The 19,328-nt window shown below is 40.4% G+C and overlaps 1 protein-coding gene across 1 annotated transcript in view; it reads right to left on the minus strand.

Annotated features, from left to right (window-relative positions):
• Nucleotides 1-2,545: 2,545 nt before the first annotated feature.
• The window catches only part of LOC117539111 (SH3 domain-binding protein 5-like), a 28,108-nt gene continuing 11,325 nt past the window's right edge, over nucleotides 2,546-19,328 (minus strand). The window contains 3 exon segments of the mRNA XM_034205141.1: nucleotides 2,546-4,737; nucleotides 4,739-5,011; nucleotides 7,741-7,914. Coding sequence (XP_034061032.1) covers nucleotides 4,450-4,737; nucleotides 4,739-5,011; nucleotides 7,741-7,914 — 735 coding nt within the window. The 3' untranslated portion in view covers nucleotides 2,546-4,449.

Raw genomic sequence — 19,328 nt, forward strand, 5'->3', positions numbered from 1 at the left:
TAAAGAGGGACTGGTCATATAGTACCGCCACGATCATTTTCTCCTCAATTTTTTTGACATATGGGAAATAACTGCGGTCTGGCTCTCCCAACATACACGCGGTTTGATTGGCTAGCGCTTGTAATGTCAGATTTGCATACGCGGGATTTGATTGGCTGACGCCTCCGTCGAGGCGGCAAAAGTAGAACATTGCTCTACTTTTGCAGCGAGCACCACGAGAGAAGCTACGCTTTGCTCCCACAATGCAGTTCGGCGAATCGTGACGTCACCCCATTCAAAGTGAATGGGCAGAAGCGTTGAAGCGGCAACGCACGCCGCCGTGTGTAGGGGCCGTTAGTGCTAGCATTATCCACGTCTTTAGGCGGCTCTTCTGATGATGAAATACTAGTAGCAGCTTCACTTGTAGCTTCGGTGCTGCTAGCCTCTTTCTTCTTGTGAATTATATTCTTTTTAGAAAAGAAGTCAAGCAAAAAATGTTTGCCTGCCATTATAGAGCTTTTTTGTTAGCGTTCTTGAAGGAAAGAGCTGCCGTAAAATCGGCGAGCTGTCCGTGGGTGTGTCACTGACACACCCCCAGCTCGCCACGGGGTCACGAGCGTGATGACGAATCATAATTTTTTAAGGAAATTTTTATTTTTTTTAATTATAATTAGGCCTACTGTGAAATGTATTATGTTTTTGTTTGTTTTTGTACGGCGTACCCCCACGTCCAACGCCCACTACACCACGTATGTATGTATGTATGTATGTATGTATGTATGTATGCATGTATGTAAGTATGCCTTTGTTACCTCGAGTCGAGACTGGATTACTGCAATGCGCTGTATGTGGGTACGGACCAGGCCTCAATTAGACGCCTCCAGCTAGTTCAGGATGCAGCTGCACGTCTTCTCACTGGCCATAAAAAGCGTGACCATATCACCCCAATTCTGGCTTCATTGCACTGGCTTCCAGTTCGATTCAGAATAGACTACTTTTATTTGTTTTGTATTTGTAAAGCCCTAAATGGGCTGGCTCCTGCCTATATAGCCGAACTCCTCCATCGCTACACCCCAGGCAGAGCCTTAAGGTCGGCTGATCAGCTGCTGTTGATAGTGCCTAAGACCAGGCTTAAAACCCGAGGGAATCGAGCTTTCGCAGCGGCTGGCCCTAGGCTCTGGAATACTTTGCCCCTCCATGTGAGGTCGGCCCAGACCCTGGGTTTTTTTAAATCAACACTTAAAACTCACTTTTTCTCTCTGGCTTTTGTTTAATTATTTATTCATTTATTTAGTTCTTTATTTTAATAACATAACATAGGATTTCATAAAGTATTTTTAAAATAGTTTATACATTATTCGAATATAGGAATAGTAGATAGGATTACTTAAAATATAGTACCTTATATTTCATCTTTTTTCCCTTTAGACCCTTGCGGTTTATTCTTAAAAACCCTTACCCACCCCCCATTTTCCCTCTGCTGGTCTATGGCCTTGTAGAGGGTAACGGGGTACAGAGTCGCTTAGATAAGCGGGGGAGTGCATCTGACGAAGAGATAGGTTGTTGTGCTCCCTATCTCTGTTTCTTATCCTATATCTAATAGAACTGCTCGGGTCTTGATAGATTGAGTGGGGAAGTTCATGAGATCTTTCTAGAGGGTTATCAAGAATAACTTTTATCCAATGACCTTTTCCCTCTCTGTCTGTGTCTGTGTATTCTCTTGTTCCGATTAACCCAGCCAAATCTTTTTTCTTGTTTTGTATCTATATCTACGCCGGGATCCGGAGTCGAGGCTGATCCTCTTGCTGTAGTCCTGTGTCTTGGATCCTCTATCCTGAGTTCTGGATTAAGTCGTGGACTTCGGGTCGTGGCTAAACCTGTCTCTGCGGTCCTGCCTTGGGTCTCGTCATGCTGCTTCCCTGATGGCTTCCACAGGATTGTAGCTGACATCCTCGTGGATTCATCTTCTTATTACAGACACATGCATTTCCTAACATTCGGTCTATATGCTGTAAAATGTATTATCTCTTCGATTTACACACGGCATCTATTGCACGTCTGTCCGTCCTGGGAGAGGGATCCCTCCTCTGTTGCTCTCCCTGAGGTTTCTCCCATGTTTTCCCTTTAAACTGTGGGTTTTCTCTGGAAGTTTTTCGTTGTACGATGTGAGGGTCTAAGGATAGAGGGTGTCGTTTTTCTCATACTGATATTCTGAACAATCTGTGCTGTTGTATTTGCTGTAAAGTGTCTCTACTGTAGGCTATTTTTATTATATGTACAGCACTTTGGCTCGACCAAAAATCGTTTATAAATGTGCTATATAAATAAAACTTGATTTGATATGTATGTATGATACCCCATAATAGGCTTAGATGACTTGAGATCTGCATCGTTATCAAACATGTCTAATATGTATTTAACCAATATACAAGCAAAAAAACAACCTTTGGTTTTAGGGGGAGTCACGTGAGGGAAGTACAGAAATATCACATTTCCTGAAAAAACATGTGACTAACCTGAAGACAATGAATACACAATAATCATGCCGTTACAGCCTGAATTTACATACAACTTTTAATAAAAATAATTACAGACCACTACAGTTGAATTCATCTGTTAACTAGTTTCACTAAACGAATAACTCGTCATCATCCAACTCTAGGATTCATTATTAGCTAAATCATGTTTGGCATGTTTGAACCATATAAGGACTCATAGGCACTTTCAATCAAATAAATCACCAACTTATCATTTGCTATTAGACACAACCTATGGCTATCTGTGCAACACCTAGTCTCTTAGATACCTAGAATACATAGAATACTTTGAGAGGTAAGGCCTCCAGTTCCATGGCAGTAAACTGGAAGAAATTGATGTTAGAAAGTTGTATCACTCTTATAATGAAGTGATAGAATTGGAATCTCAAAAAGGAAATAGCTATTTCAAAGTTCCAGAGTGAAGAATTGAAGATGACAGAAACAGTATTTTATAATTCTAACTATGTTTCCATTAGTGCATAATCCCCTGTCACTAAGAATGGTTGTGTGTTCATTATCTACATAGTTTTGTATTCAGATTGACACACACTTCCAATGCAATGTGTAACAGTACATTGATTTATAGATGTTTCATGCAAATATCTTACAAACATGCTTCATAAATGGAAAGCGTGTCAGTTACATCGTAAAGTAAAATATTAAGCAGTTTGCTCGGACCAAACCAGATCAATATGACCAACAAAAAAAACTATATTTTAAGGCCAAATTAAAACCAGTCAGTATGAATTAATCTGTTAAAATAATCACTTATAATTAATATCTGTGAAGCCCGACAATACTCCCAACATACTGCACTGTGTTTATGACCTCATCAGTAAATATCTAGTCAATATATACAGCGGAGGCTGCTCAATACGGCAATGCAAATGTCGTATTTGGCCATATTATTTTAAATACAAATACTTATCTATTAATAGAAGATAAGGCTTTATGTTTGTATTCCATTTGTAGGGTTATCCAGATGATGCTTTATAGTAACTTATTGTATTCCTTCTGTTTTTGATATAGTTGTGATCAACATTACTCCCGAATTTGATTGCCGAGACAGATTAAGAAACACGAGCAGACAGTAGGGAAACAAAGCCCCCCCCCCCCCCAACATCTTTGGAAGAGAATACAGGTGAAAGTAGCATGCAGACCTGCAAACTGAAGGTGAATTAGGTGACAGTTGGGAATCAAAACCCATTTAGGAACCCACCCACCCCCCCCTGCTCACACCACACTGCAGAGGTATGTGTCAGACGCACTATAAGAACAAATGGTCAAGGTAGCTGGGATATGCTAAGCCAATGAGTGTATAGGTATATGGTATTGAAGTGCATGTTGAAATGTCACTTTGATAAAAGCCTCAACTAGATGACATGACATGTATTGTATTGTAATGTAATCTACAAAAATATATGGAGAGTTGCCAGTCGCCAGTAGTTATTTCAGGTGATATCAACCCTTTGATCACCAGTTAGGGGGTTTAGGTAACCTTCATTACATCCCATCTGATTGTTCGTGTTTTCATGTTCCCAGGTGTCATTACAGTTTTTTAAAACTGATAGAAATGATGACCAAAGCTACAACAAAACATCTAGTTATGACACACTGGATTTACCGTTCAAACAAGAGGCACATTTATCCATCCCTAAAGTAAAAACCAGCTGAAACATAGAGCAGCCTTTTTTAAATGCACTGTAGGGACCAAACGCATGTATTAAGCATGTCAGTGTTTCTACAACGATTAGTAGTTGTCCTCAGCCTGCTGTTTGTTTCATGCACTTTTGTTCACATTTCTGTATGAGGAGCAACAGACTGGATCAGTGTGAGGGTGGGGGGGTGGGTAGAGATGTATGGGTGCTGTCTCCACCCTCTAATGTCCTCTCTGATCCTCACTATGAGCTCGTCATGATGCCCCCTCCTCTCATCATACACTGATGCTCCTGCTGTGCTGCTTGATGAGGCTGTCCTGCTTCACTTTGCCCACGGCCTCCTTCTCCTGCTGTGGCCCCCCTGTCTCTGCCCCCCCTGTCTCTGCCCCCCCGCTGACCGGTTCCTCATTACGCTTCCTGTCTCGCTCCCACTCCCCCCCCGGCACGCTCCCGGCGTCACTCATGTCCCCCAGGTGCTCCACAGAGTCACACTTCTCCAGGTCCGAGGCGATGGTCTGCAGGCTGATGACGGACATGCATTCTGAGGGTGGGCGCCCCCCCCCCTTGCCGCTCCCTCTGGCCCCAGCCACTCTCTCTGTGCCTCTCCACCCACAGACGGGTTTTCTCCCCGTCTGCCCAGCTGCTCTCCATTCCCCCCACAGCCCTGACCTCGGCCTCGGCCCCCACAGGAGAGCTGCGGCCCCCGCACCCCGCCAGCCGGCCCCTCTGAGCGTGGATCTGCTCGCTGATCTGCTCCAGGTTCCGCAGGGCCACAGAGTAACGGGACTTCACTTTCGCCACGCGCTGCTCCAGCTCTACTACTCTGGCCTTGTGTTCCTGAAAAAAGGTGAACAGCAAGTTAGCAAGACACAGTCACACTTCTCTATTCTCAATTTTACTTTTATTTAAAGTCTGACTCCAGGCACGCTCTCAAGTATGGAAAAATACTCTGCTGTGTGTTATATGTTCTTTAACATGGGTTTTTTTGTTGCACTTTTATTGTCATTACACAGTACAGGTACTATGTAAGCAAATGGTTTCTCTGCATTTGACCCATCCTAGTCTTAGGAGCAGTGGGCTGCCATCGTGTGTTCCAAGTTAGCAGCACTTTGATTTGTTTCTGTCTCTGTCTCAGTTAGTACGATACGATACGATACGATATTACTTTATTGTCAGATCAAGTCTGAAATTTGACTTGCGTCACAGCAGCTCCATGTCCAACATCAACAGACAAATATGCATACACAAATACATGAAACACAAACATTTAACATAACAGCACAATCAGTGAGAGAAAAACATGCTCAAAGAGCCTTCAGCGTGCATTTGGTCTGGGATTTAGCTCTGTATTTACTGTGAGGACAGACTGATGCACAAAGGAGTGCTTCAGTCTGACTTTAGTGTTTGTCTCATTCTTGTTTTTGTTGGCTTTAACTACCTCTTGTGCATACTGACATTTTATAATTTTTATTTAGCTTTTTAGACCTGTTTTTAAATTGGTCTGCTGCGCTTTTATAAAACGTTTTAAAAGCTTTTAAAAGTGTTTGGGCTGTTGGTCATTTTGTGCCGGTGCCTCGCTGCGACTGGATTGTTTGCTCTCTGCCTGAGCTGCCGCTCTTTTGGACTCTGGATTGCTGTCTGTCCTGCCGTGCTGTCGGGGGCTGATCGACCTGAGCTGCTGATCGACCTGAGCTGCTGATCGACCTGAGCTGCTGATCGACCTGAGCTGCTGATCGACCTGAGCTGCTGATCGACCTGAGCTGCTGATCGACCTGAGCTGCTGATCGACCTGAGCTGCGGATCCTGAATTGGGTGTGTTGCAGCACAATGTTGCCTAAAGCTACCCTTGTATTCGCTTTTTACTCTATAACAACATTAAAATGTATGAAATATACTTACATTTAAATAATAATGGTTTGATTATTAAATAATAACTTACAGTTCTTATTTGTGTTGCATTTGTGGATAAAACCCAAAGAACATTTAGGATATAAATACTGGTCAGATATCCACCAGATATTTTAGGGATTTTTGTCTCTCTTGGAGAAATTAAATTGCAACATCAAATACAAAAGTTAATCTGAAACAAACTCAAATACCATAATGAAATTAATCCACAAGTTATGATTGTTATTATAACTTAAATGTTATACCTGGAAACACAAATACACAACCGAAAATAATACATTTAATATGCTCGTCTCTTGTCCTGGGTGGCAGATTACGTCACTTCCGTCGCCTAAAACCCAGGAGGGGATCTAGCCGCTGCTGCACTAGCTAACGCTACATTAGCAAAACAAATGCTATTATATATATATATATAATATAATACATTTTATTTTTTTTTGCAAAAGGTGCAGCGGGCTTCAAACCCCTCCACTGGTTTCAACCAAGCACTAAATTCAATGTTTTCCAACCAAATTTAACTTACACTTCCCCATATTTGTTTGTAAATAGATTCGAAGATATCTTAGTTTCTGACTGCTGCTAGCTTGGTTGCTAGGTTACTAGCTGGGTGTTCTCCGATAAGGGGCCGGGGGAAACAAAGTTAGTGATTACTGGTTCCATGTTGATTTATTTCAATACAAATTGTTGGGGGGAACTGAAAGGCTATTACGTATTGGTTACTTTGCATCCCGGACATTTCCCCCAAAACACATTTAGACGTGATCGCAACACAGAAGTACCTTTCAAATCCGATCATTTTTAAGACCTTCTAAATCATATTTAAGACCTTTCTTATTTTTTGGTCATATTTAAGACCTTTTTAAGGCCTTAAATTCATATTATCAAATGTAAGACTTTTTAAGACCCCGCGGGAACCCTGAACAACACAATATAAGAAACACTTCAAAGGGACTGGAAACATTTCCACTCTTTCTCTCTTATTGAGAAATGTTGGGTTGGTGATAGGAAACAACAGCTTACAAATACCGCTGTGTCAGCAAATTGAACAGCTGAGGATGCCACAAGCCTTAACAGCTAGTAAGATAGAACTATATATGAAAAACAAATAAACATCAGCAGGAAACCCTCAAAGCTCTCCACAATCTGCTAGCCCATATTTTGGTTCCAATCTCTCAACTTGAACCTCACAAAGTTTTATTGGAAAATGGAAGCAACTGGAAGTATCTGCAAAGCTGCGGGCAAAATGTTAGATTTTCAGAATTCAAATGAAAGTCAGTGAAGGTTGAATGCTTTCACCAGCAGTTTCTAATGCCTCAGATCCACAAATGTGTGCATGTTAAGATAATGATATCCCCTGTGACACATTTTGCAGACTCTGCAGCTAGAACTAGCCACAGGTAAAGTACATCAGCAAAAAAAGCTGCTGAGTCATGTGCAGTCCCAACTGATTCATGGTCAGAAAGGAACATGATCAGCTGCTGGCTTACCATATGAACACATGGTGTGTGTGTGTGTGTGTGTGTGTGTGTGTGTGTGTGTGTGTGTGTGTGGTGTGTGTGTGTGGTGTGTGTGTGTGTGTGTGTGTGTGTGTGTGTGTGTGTGTGTGTGTGTGTGTGTGATGTTGTAACACATGATAAATGCTCATGGCTGCTACATACCTCCAAAATGTGGTTGAACTGAGCCTTGAGTTCAAAGTAAGGCTTGGATTTGACGATGACCTTCTTCAGGGCTTTCTGCAGAGTCTGGACCCGGGCCTCGGCATCCTGGCAGAGCTGCGTGACGCGCTGGTGCTCCCGCTCGCTGCGGAGCCGCTCCTCCTCCGCCTCGTTCACCTGAGGAACAGAAGATATGATATTTATGTAAATGTCCCCTTTGTGGGGCGATTAAAGATATTCTAATGACTGAGAGCAGGAACACGGCGGGATGACACAAACCCCACATTACCTTGTGTAGCCCTGCCCCTTTACCCACTTCCGGTTCAAACACAGTGTTGGTCCTTCCGGTTTAGCGCTAGCAGCATTGTAAACAATTCATTTTATTCAAGATCATTTACAGCTACACTGCGGTGATCGGATGGTTTCACAGCATCAATCCTGTTAGTGGCTGTGAGGGTGACATATCAAAATGGCCCAAAATCTCATATGAGGGCATTTTTCATAATCTGTCGTGTCTTGTGGTGTCGAAGACCCCTGCTATGAGGAGCTACGAAGAGTATCAAATCACATCAGCCGGTCAGACTGCAGACTAAAGCTCATGTGGACAGTATATAAGTTAACCTAGAGATAGTCTTGTAGTCAAGACCACCTTATCTGAGAGCAAGACATTACCAAGACCGGAGAGTAGCAAGACCAAGACAAGATCATGACTTTAAGAGGTCGAGACCAAGTCAAGACCAAGACTTTAAGAGGTCGAGACCAAGTCAAGACCAAGACTTTAAGAGATCGAGACCAAGTCAAGACCAAGACTTTAAGAGGTAGAGACCAAGTCAAGACAAAGACTTTAAGAGGTCGAGACCAAGTCAAGACCAAGACTTTAAGAGGTCGAGACCAAGTCAAGACAAAGACTTTAAGAGGTCGAGACCAAGTCAAGACCAAGACTTTAAGAGGTCGAGACCAAGTCAAGACAAAGACTTTAAGAGGTCGAGACCAAGTCAAGACCTTAAGAGGTTGAGTCCAAGTCAAGACCAAGACCAAGGCAGGGCAAGACCGAGTCAAGACTGGAACCAGACTACTGTGAATCCAACCCTACATGATACACTTACAATACCATGTGTAAGATAGCATAGTCAATTTGATCTGCAAGATCCACATCATCATCATCATCATCATCATCATCATAAAAAGACACACATACGTAAGATATAAATTCAACTTCATCATATTTTTTCAAAGAGTTATCCTTTTCATATAAAAACAATAAAATAGTAAAAACATAATATAAAACATCCTAATATACATTTTACACACACACATGCTTGTCTTTATTGCATTATGGGGGTACCTGACCAGACCATCCCTTTTGGGATCTGTTCGGGAATAATTAGCTTAGGTATTCAACCTTCGACACAGTTCATAATTTTCTCCTCTCACTGTCTCTTTTCCCGTGGCATATGTCTACGGCCTTGGGTATTGCTGCCATCTCTCTTAAGGAGGAGCAGCTTGGGCGCATTGTTGTTGCCAGTCTATGACAGAGCACAAGCCGCCATGAAGTCATTTACTGTTCAGGGACGAAGGTTCCCTGGCGCGCATTCTTTTCTATGGACGAGAGCTCTAGTTAGATTCAGGGTCCATATTTGTTTAGTCTCACTGATAAAGAATGTTGATTATTACACTCCGAACTAGATAAAACCTTGAGCTACAGAATAGTTCTTCAGAATTGGTTTGGCAACCGCTGTGTTAACTCGTGACACACCACCTGTCTTGTCAACTCTCTGGCCGTAACTCCAAATAAACCATCTGTGTTTGCCATCAAAGCTCCAACTCTCCTCGTGTCTCTCTGAGTCCTGACTCTCCATTGCTTCAGAAGTTTCCCGTACAGGATCCAACCTTTCTGAAGGTTGTACAGCACTGTAAAAAAATCAGGCAGAATCCTGAAGTGGACTCAAACAAAGATTTAACTTTAAATGATCAATCAGAGAAAGTAGAGGTCACTGACCGCGGACTATAAACCGTTTCATGGGGTCTTGTCAGGTATGAGTTACAGGAGGGGTCCATATATACACGCTGTCTGGCTTTTAGTCATGAGTGGGCTCCAAAAATATACTGTCTGGTTTAAAACTCAGTGGGGTCACTTTGCACACTGTATTACTTGACTTACTTAAGGTAACAATTTAACACATTTGACTGTCAAAGTGAGGGCTATCAGGATGCAGAATGATTTTCACCTTTAGTGTCAACATGTAGCTTCTGTTAAGTGACACAATTATATTAAATTCCAATGTACTGATAGCATTTTAATTCATATTTAAACTATTATAGTAATGTTTTTATTAGTCTATTCACCCACTGTGACACTGGCACGTATACAGTGTCAGTGTCCCCACATTGCCCCAGATATATCCCCATCTTTAGTGAAACTTTTCCACTATCCCTCGTTCAGACATTGGGTTCCTTCGTCAGGGATGTCTGGACTCGTGAATGAGACTCACAGTACATTTACTGAAATTGTATCAGTTTCCTTCTTTTTAAATAAAGAGGGGTTTGTGTTCTAAGTGTTAATTATTGAAGCCATATAAGTGATGCTTATAAGGCTATTCTACTTAAATAGTAATTGTAATTTCCATTTAAGCAATACAATGTTATTATAGAGCTTTCCAGTAAATACATGGAGATTGTCGTTATTAGACTTTTAATTTTCAAAAGAAGAACTGTATTCAGTGTACACAAAAAGGTATCACCATTTAAGAACGGCATTATTATATGACAGAGGTCCCAAAAAGGACTTAACAAACAACTTGTGGCTGATTTAAATGAGGGTCTAAGGTCACTGGAAGAATTTAACCTTCAAAACTTTTATGTTAGACATGAAGGGAGATTACTTTAAAGAGCCTGTGACACGGGTTTCCCCCATCATCCAAACCCATCAATTTGAGTAAATATTGTCCCCTTGAAAACCGTTACTGAACTGATTTGGGATATTTGTACTTTGATAACCATTAATCTGCCCTTCAATGTTGACCATTTTCTGGATCTTCTCGGGGATTCTTCAAGTCCCGCCAAATGATGTGTGACGTCATTGCGGGCACAGCGCTCCAGCTGCACCGTTCAGGATCCCAGCATCTGCATGTAAACACGATGGCGCACACAGCAGCAAGCGATGACAGCGATGACAGTTTAATTTTGAACGTGTCTGAGAGCTCATATGAGGCTGAAGGATCGCTTTATGTTGTATCTGTTAGAAGTTTAGGAATTAGGTGCGTCAATATGGGCGATCATACGGTCATGTAGCCAGTGGTGGACTGGGACTAAAAATCATCCCGGGACTCTCGACCGGCCCACTTCGGTACCGCTAGTAAATTATCAACGGGGGGAGTGGGGGATGTGCTAGTGACTTATCCGACCGGCCCACTTCGGTACCGGCCCATCGGGATTCGTCCCGATGGCCAGTCCGACACTGCGCCCAGCCCAGCCCACGTAAACTGTCAACGGGGGGGAGCCTCGCTGCGGGGAAACGGTGGACCTAGTGTCCCGATCGGAGTGGGAATAATAATAATAATCATAATCCGTGCATTTTATCCATTCATTTCCCCAACATTGTGGTAAAAAAAACACACGTTTAATCCATGTTGGTGTACTACAACTACAAAAAGCATCGGTTTGTTTTCTCATCAGGAAATGCAGACCGGCTCAAACAAACGATTTGTAATCCTCATCCTCACGATCATTTAATGTATCATATGTTCGCCGAATTGACATGAAAGCACTAATAAATGTAGTTTAATCCACTTGAGTTTACAACTACAAAAATAATCGATTTGTTTTTACATCACATCCGACGGGAGGAAATTCAGCAGCTCTCACTACCGATTTGTAATCCTAATGTAATCATCATCTTCACCACGATCATTTATGTTTATGTTCGCCGAATTGACATGAAAGCACTGACAAATATGAATATACTGTAGTCAACTTCATTAAAACGTTATTAACGTGCCTAAACTCAGTAATTCACCATTTCTACCCATGACAACACACTTTGTCCGTGTTTGGCTCTCTCGCCGCACAGTGAAGCGTTCCCGCATTGACGTCACTTCCGGCTTCCCCCAAAACTTCAAAATGAGTCGAAGGAATTTCCCCGCAATGTTCGAAATTATTGATATTTAACGGAACGGTATCGCACCTTCTTTTTTAAACTGACGGTTCGAGATGACTAGTAGCCCAATATTTCATTGCACAACAGTTGTTGGGAGGCTGTCACAGGCTCTTTAAGTAATGATATGGGATTCCAAGGTAATGACACAATAAAATGGTAGATAAAGACGAGGACACCAGATGTGGTATTTTGAGACATTGAAAGAAATAAGGAAATTGAAAGTGTGAAAAGGGACAAGATTAAATAAATTGTGTCAGGAGAAAAACAAGATAATATGAGAAACTAGAAGAGATTATAAGGTAGTTGAGATAAAAGGAAGATTACAAAAAAGAGATGAGATTTAAAAAGCATAGAGGCAAGAGAAGATAAGGTTGAAGAGATAAGGCAGGAGGAAATTGTGAATAATTCAGATAAAAGAAAAGGAGATGAGGTGAGGTATTAAGAAGAGGACATCAATGAGGGGTGAAATAAGAAATAAAGTACGATCTATATATTTGTATAGTGGCTTGCAACAAACATTTAACTTTTGCAAGCACTACACTTGACAACAACTAATGGTGTCAACAGACAGTAATGATCACTTTACATTTTGCTCTTGAGAGCTGTGATCCGATTATTTATGTAAAACTTTATGGCCAACCAATGTCTTTGTTTGAGTGCTTCTCCTTCCATTTCAAGACACTTATCGCAGTCGCTTTTCCGCAGAAAGCGACATGTGTTAATGAAGGTCATCATGTGCTTCTCAACAGCTTGGATCTCCATCTTTTCCCACAGCTTTTTCTTGAAAGGCTGCCGACCTGTATAAAAATGAAACAAATTAATTATTTTGTGTTTTTCTGGAACTGCTATGGAAAAGTTATTTGAGATAAAAAGTTGATAAATAATAACACAAGTTCAATGGCATTAAAATGATATAAACGTGGCTGAAGGTTAGTCCATAGGTTAATCCAATGTGTCTGTGTCACAAAAAATTACTGATAATCCATAATTCATAGTTTTCATATTAGCTGCTAATGACAGCTTCCTGTTTTGGGTATTCTGGCTACGCGTCACTCTTACTCCTTATTTTGTAACATGTGTGTGTATGTGGAACTTCCCCTCGATTCTATTGGCTCTAACGGTTAGAAAGAGATGTCAATCATCAAAATCGATCAAAGGGGGCCAGAGATAGGTCAAATCCACCCAAATGACCCCAGAAGTGGTTTTTTTTTGCTAAATCTCTCTAAAAAGGTCAAATGTCACTTGTTTTGCATCAATCTTGATACAGGGTACTTATTATATGTCATAGTTTGGATTCCTAAAGCTTTTAGTCTACCATCCCATCATTCAAGGGTGGTTTTCACTATACAGTAAGTAATGTTTTTTTTTACTATGTTCAATCTGAATTTACTTTCAAATTAAAAAAATCTATATTGATTCTGACTCTTCTACATCCAACTCACAGGTTTATCATTGCTTTGAGAAAAAAGATTATTAATTTTCCCCTTTTAGAAGTGAAGATATGGTCATTTGTTCTGGGAATGTCATTTTCGATCCTGAGACCTGGAAAACAGGCTCGGGCTTAACAGGTTAACTGTCAATGCTGCAAAGTCATACCTCCACTGTATGATTCTATCCCACATTGAATACTGTTTGACAAACTGGTCGTTTGCTTGAGCCACAAACCTGAAACCCATAGAACAGCTGTACAAGAGAGCTATCAAGGTGTTGGACAGAAAGCCACATTCATACCACCACTGTACCATCCTTGATAAACACAGTTTTGACCATTTTAAGTCTTTTAAAAGTATGTGTTTTTTTTATAAATGTTTACATGGACAGCCCCCCCCCACCCCCCCCCCCCCCCCCCCCCCCCCTTAGGGGAATTCATCCACAGAAAACACACTGGACGCTGCACTAGGTCATAAACCAGAGGAGACTGTGAAGTCCACCGCAGACGGACCACTTTTGGACGCCATGTCCTCTAATTAAAGGCAGCTCTTTGTGGAACAGCCTCCCAACTGAGATACGGGATTGTCCCACTCTCAATAGCTTTAAAGGTCAACTCAAAGAATAGATGAGAAACAAACAGACGTGCAATCACCGCTAAATGCACTTTAACACAGGGGTATCTCCTCCTGCACTTTAGGTAGCTCTTTTGTCTTCTCTTGCACTTTATATGTTGTAGCTGCTATATTGTACCTCCATGTTGTAAATACTTGTGTGCTGCTCTTGCTCTTTTGCACTTTTTGCATATCATGTATTTTGTTTTTGCTATGTTTGTCAAATGTAATTTTCTTAAATGTTTTATGTGAGGGACTGCGGGTGGAAATGAGCACAAAGCTACATCTTGCACTGTTACGCTTGACACATTTTAATGTTTTAAGTGTTCATGTGCATTGTCCCTGCCAAATAAACCATGAAATGAAATGAAATGTCACATCAGTAATTTAAGTCTTACAATTTAGTATTTATGATGCAATTATATTATGTATTTCTATGAAGTAGCTCATGATACAAATCTAATTGAAATGATGGTAATTACGACAATCTGACTTGCCATAAGCTGATACAAAATGGTACAGTACAAAAGATCAGCATCATATCCCACAAACTTGAATGGGATATCATTTTTTTTTTAAACATTTAAATGTCTTGATGATTTAAAACGTATGAAAAACGTTTCAATTATTCATTAGGATTAAAACAAGAATTAAAAATGAATAGGAAATTATCTTTCTTTTAAATGTGTACTTTATCATCCAGTTACCATGGACCCCAAAACAACAGCATCTCTGACATGTGTGTGTGAGACTACTCTGCTTAACGCCCCCTGACTGGACCCCATTTAATGAAGTCTGGCAGCATGAATTGACCTCTCACCAACAGTTGGTATGACTGGTACAAAGCAAACTGAGCTAACGTTAGAGCACACATGTCAAACATGATGTTTCCTTCAGTTTATGGTCAGAAAAACAGAAAGAAGTGCAGTTTAATGTGGCTCAAGTAACGTGGACCCCACAACAACAGCACCACTGACATGTGTGTGTGAGAGTATTCTGCTAAAGGCCCCTGAATGGACCCCATTTAATCAGAAAAATCTGACTGCGTTTGACACACATTCAGAGATACACTGATCTACAGAAAAGCCAATTGAACCATCAAATGCCAATACCAAATATCAATAAAGCAGGAAATGGATATATACTGAACTATTAGGGAAATGAAGTCAAGGGACAAATCCATTGAAGACGTACCTGTGTGTTGGAGATTGAAGATCTCTGAGGAGCTGGCTCACTCGTACTGGGGATCTCAGCCTCAGAAGACTCGGTGGCAGTAGCTTGCTCTCCAACCTGAAGAATAATTCAACATTATTAATGAGAAGACGGTGCATTTACCTGATTCAAAAGTTATCAGAGGTAGAAACAACTGTGTTAGTCTAAATGTGAGGAAAGAGAATAACTCCTAATCTAATATTTACTAACACACCCATAAGCAAATAAATCGTTGTCAAATCTATTAAAAAATGTGTTCTCTGCCACGACCTTCTTCATTTTGCTGTGTTGATGTTTGTGGTCATCATTGACTAATCTTCCTAGACTGGAATCTTCTTGTGCTGCATCAACACTTAATAAATAAAAATAAACCACGTTTTACGTTCATAAAACAACAACTTACAACTCAATTTCAAATATGTATAATTGTATTTAGGACTTACCACCATGTTCATTCTTGCCAGTAGAAGTCAAACATAAAGACAGCACAGCTGACATGATATATATCCTCCTCCTCCTTTGTGATTCTTCAGAATGTATTCATTCCCCTCTGTACTCCACCACAAAGTCTCCTTTTTGTAAATGAGCAGTGGCAAAGACCCCTTGACCTAACCACATTACAGGTTATTATTTAAATGATTAAATGTACAGTGATTCATCTTCTTGCCATGTTTTTTGTATTAAAATTCACCAAAACTATATGATAATAATAGTTATTTGTTCTGGTTTGGTTTATACATTATCCTGGCACACTAGACCAGGCAAACAAATCAGCTTTCCCATCAGGCCCTTCAATACAAAATGTATCTTTGAGCATGTTTTCTCTCACTGATTGTGCTGTTATGTTGAATGTTTGTTGTTTGTGTTTCATGTATTTGTGTCTGGATATGTGTCTATGTTGGTGTTGGACATGGAGCTGCTGTGACGCAAGTCACATTTCAGACTTGATATGACAAATAAAGTAATATCGTATCGTATATCGTATCAATAGTATGAGGATACAATTGATGCAACATTACTTTAATCAATGAACTCTAAGTACTAGTAAGGGTGTGTACTGTGGATCTGATCAACTTTGAACATAAAAAACACAAATTGTACTGATGACAAAAATACATACCTTTAAAAAGAGTTGATGTACATCACTTCCAATTTTGCAGTATTGTCCAACTGTCCTCGATCGCATGTTCGATCGCATCCGTGAGGGGGGGTTTCCTGCGTCTCAGTCCTGCCATTTTTCATCCTATAATAAAAAACAATGAAGCGTTAATGTGACCAGACACCACCATAATTCATGTATTAGACAACTACATCTAGGACACTGTGGGCAGGGTGATGCTGCTGGTTTCACTTTAGTACACTTGAGCCTTAATAGGTTCTAGCTCAGTTTTAAGCCTTAGTAAATGAAATAGAAACCCATCCATGTCACTGAAACTAAACAGGGAAAAGAGGACAAGCGTGGCTGAACACTGCCCCGGAAAAAACTTAACAGTAACATATTGTAAATACATTTAGCAACACGCTCTACCTTACTTAAGGTTCCAGTGTGATAACAAATGTAAACACTACTTAGATGTCAATAAGATAGATGGATAGAAAGATTTATCCAAACAGGGAAATCACAGTGTTGCAGTAGGAGTAGTTTTTTTTAATATAAGTTCAAACATTTAAAGGAAAAACCATTATTATTTGATTGATTAACTCACTATTGACTAGTAATTGAAAGTCCCTGTGTCATTAAAGGTGGGGTATGTAATTTATTTCAGAAACACTTTTTGTTATATTCCATGGAATGCTCTTAACATCCCGATAGCAATGAATATATTAATGCTTTGACAAAAAATCCATAAAAAGTGGAAGCCGTAGTTCTGTAAAAAGCACGACCAATCATCTGAGCCGGCCCGGCTAAAGTAACTGGATGGCCTACCTGCCTGTCAGCCTTCCATCTGTGCACAAACTTATCTCGTGCTCTCATTGGTCATGTGCGCGTTCGTGTGTGTTGGAGGAGGGGCTCTGTAAGGAAGTGGCAGATTTTTCTCCGGTTGTGTATTTTCAAATTCTAGCGCACTCCAGCTGGTTTCTCCAAAATCACCTACCCCACCTTTAAATGCTCTCTGGTCTAAAAATAACTTTCACTTCTAACTTCATGCACAATCTTTCCTACATGCTATTTTTGGATACATGATACATTTTAAACAAAGTTTAGAGAAAAAAAAGAAATCTTCCAGTCACATTTGTCACACAGCTGATAGATTGAAGCAGACTAAGCAGGTGTTTCAACGCTAGGTGCTGCTGATGATGTTAGCAAATTAGCTACGTTAGCTAACTAGCATAGACTTATAGCTAGTGTAGCACACTAGCTATAGATACAGATACTTGTAGATACCAGTGGCGGTGCTAGGGGGTGGCTACTTGGGCTCAAGCCCCGGATGTTTTCTGAAAAAGCCCTGGATGTTTCACTTAAAACATTTTTTTTTGTTGAAAACGTCTCGTGAGTAATGTACAGTACCGGAGTCCATCAGAGAGGCAGCCGCTGCGGGAGCCTGTGTACTGCGTAGCCTTCACTGCCCTGAAGAAGTGATCCTTCCTAGTGCCTGACGAGTTTTAAGCTAATAGCCTATAAAGTTATGGATATTAGAAAGGTCCTTTCATCGAAGCAGAAAGCCACAAGCTGCAGCAGCAGCAGTATCAGCAGCTGACAACAATGTCATCACCAGCAGTGAAGAAAATGGATGATGTTTCAGGTTTGTGAATCTAATGGTGATATCTGCACTCTGGCTGACTGAGTAAGAAGTGAAAAAGAGTGATGTAACGTTAATGTTATAGCTAGTAACATGGAGTAACCACACTAAGTATACCCTTATATGTTAGTATGTATACAGAACATGACTAAAAAATGATCCTAAAATGTAACGTTAACCCTTCATACCTCAGTCTACTTTTAAGACACTAAAAGAAGAAAACAGGATTAGAAGAAGGGAGTGAAGAACAGAGCTGTAAAAGACAGCAGAGGTGCCAGCCAGGATCACATGCAAGAGAATAAGATACATTTCATGTTTCTTATTTACATCTGAAGTTTATGAGGTGCCAGTCAGGATCACATGTACTGTAAGAGAATAGGATGCATTTTATTTTATTGTATTACATATTAATTATATGGTTAATCTTAATTTTGTTTTATATGTTCTTCTTTCAATGGATGTTCCTTGGATCAGTGATCTGAAGTGACTTCAACCAGCTGCTGACTCTATTTGAGTGAGTTAAGGCATTAGTTTGCTTCATTAAAGGGTGTTAATGAATAAGTTTTCTCCAGTGCCTTTTGTCCGCTTTAAGGTATTATTAAGGTAGGTTTAATTTGCTCTCAAAGTGCACCAGATTGATGCTTTTAACTTCAATATTTTAAAAAAAAAAATCTTCCCGGGGGAGCATGCCCCCGGACCCCCCTAAAGGATGATTGGTCCTGGCCTCCCACTTGTAAATGATTACCCCTGCTGCACCAACCCCCCCCCCCTTTTACTGAGTTACTTCATGTTGATTGCTACATTTTAAAGCATGTAAACACAGTTTCATAGTCTGAATGTAAGCTACCTGGTTAATGTTCAGTAAAATATGTGCATTTAAAAGTAAAAAATATGTATAGTCATAACTTACCTTTTCATTAGCTGCCAGTGAAGTGCAAAATTAGATCAACATGGTTCTCTCCATTCTCTCCTCATATGGAGCGCCTGTTTTAAATAGTCAGCATATCCTGTAAAGGTGGTCATGCTATCACAATGAGAATTCCTCTCTCCGCCCACCAGGAATGTCCCAATATCTAAATCAAGGTGACCCAATCTGACCATGTCATTAAGACAAGGCTATTTATTAAGAATATTTAGATTTGTATTATTTTATATATATATATATAAAGGGATGCAAACTCATCAGGTATGAAAAAGGTGACAAGTACAATATCTGAGTACTTTTACTCAGCACAAGATCTGAGTACTCTTAGAACATAATATTTTAGCATTTTGCTAACTGTTAGGTTGTCTATGGCGTTTTCAATGTTAAGTTAGCATTTATGCTAACGGTTAGCTTGTCTAAGCCCTTTTCAATGTAAAGTTAGCATATATGCTAACGTTTAGCTTATATTCGAAATATTCAAAAGTGCTCAATGCCCAATCTGCAGTGCGCATGTG

Source organism: Gymnodraco acuticeps, unplaced genomic scaffold, assembly GCF_902827175.1.
Source record: "Gymnodraco acuticeps unplaced genomic scaffold, fGymAcu1.1, whole genome shotgun sequence".
In the NCBI taxonomy this organism is placed as follows: domain Eukaryota; kingdom Metazoa; phylum Chordata; class Actinopteri; order Perciformes; family Bathydraconidae; genus Gymnodraco; species Gymnodraco acuticeps.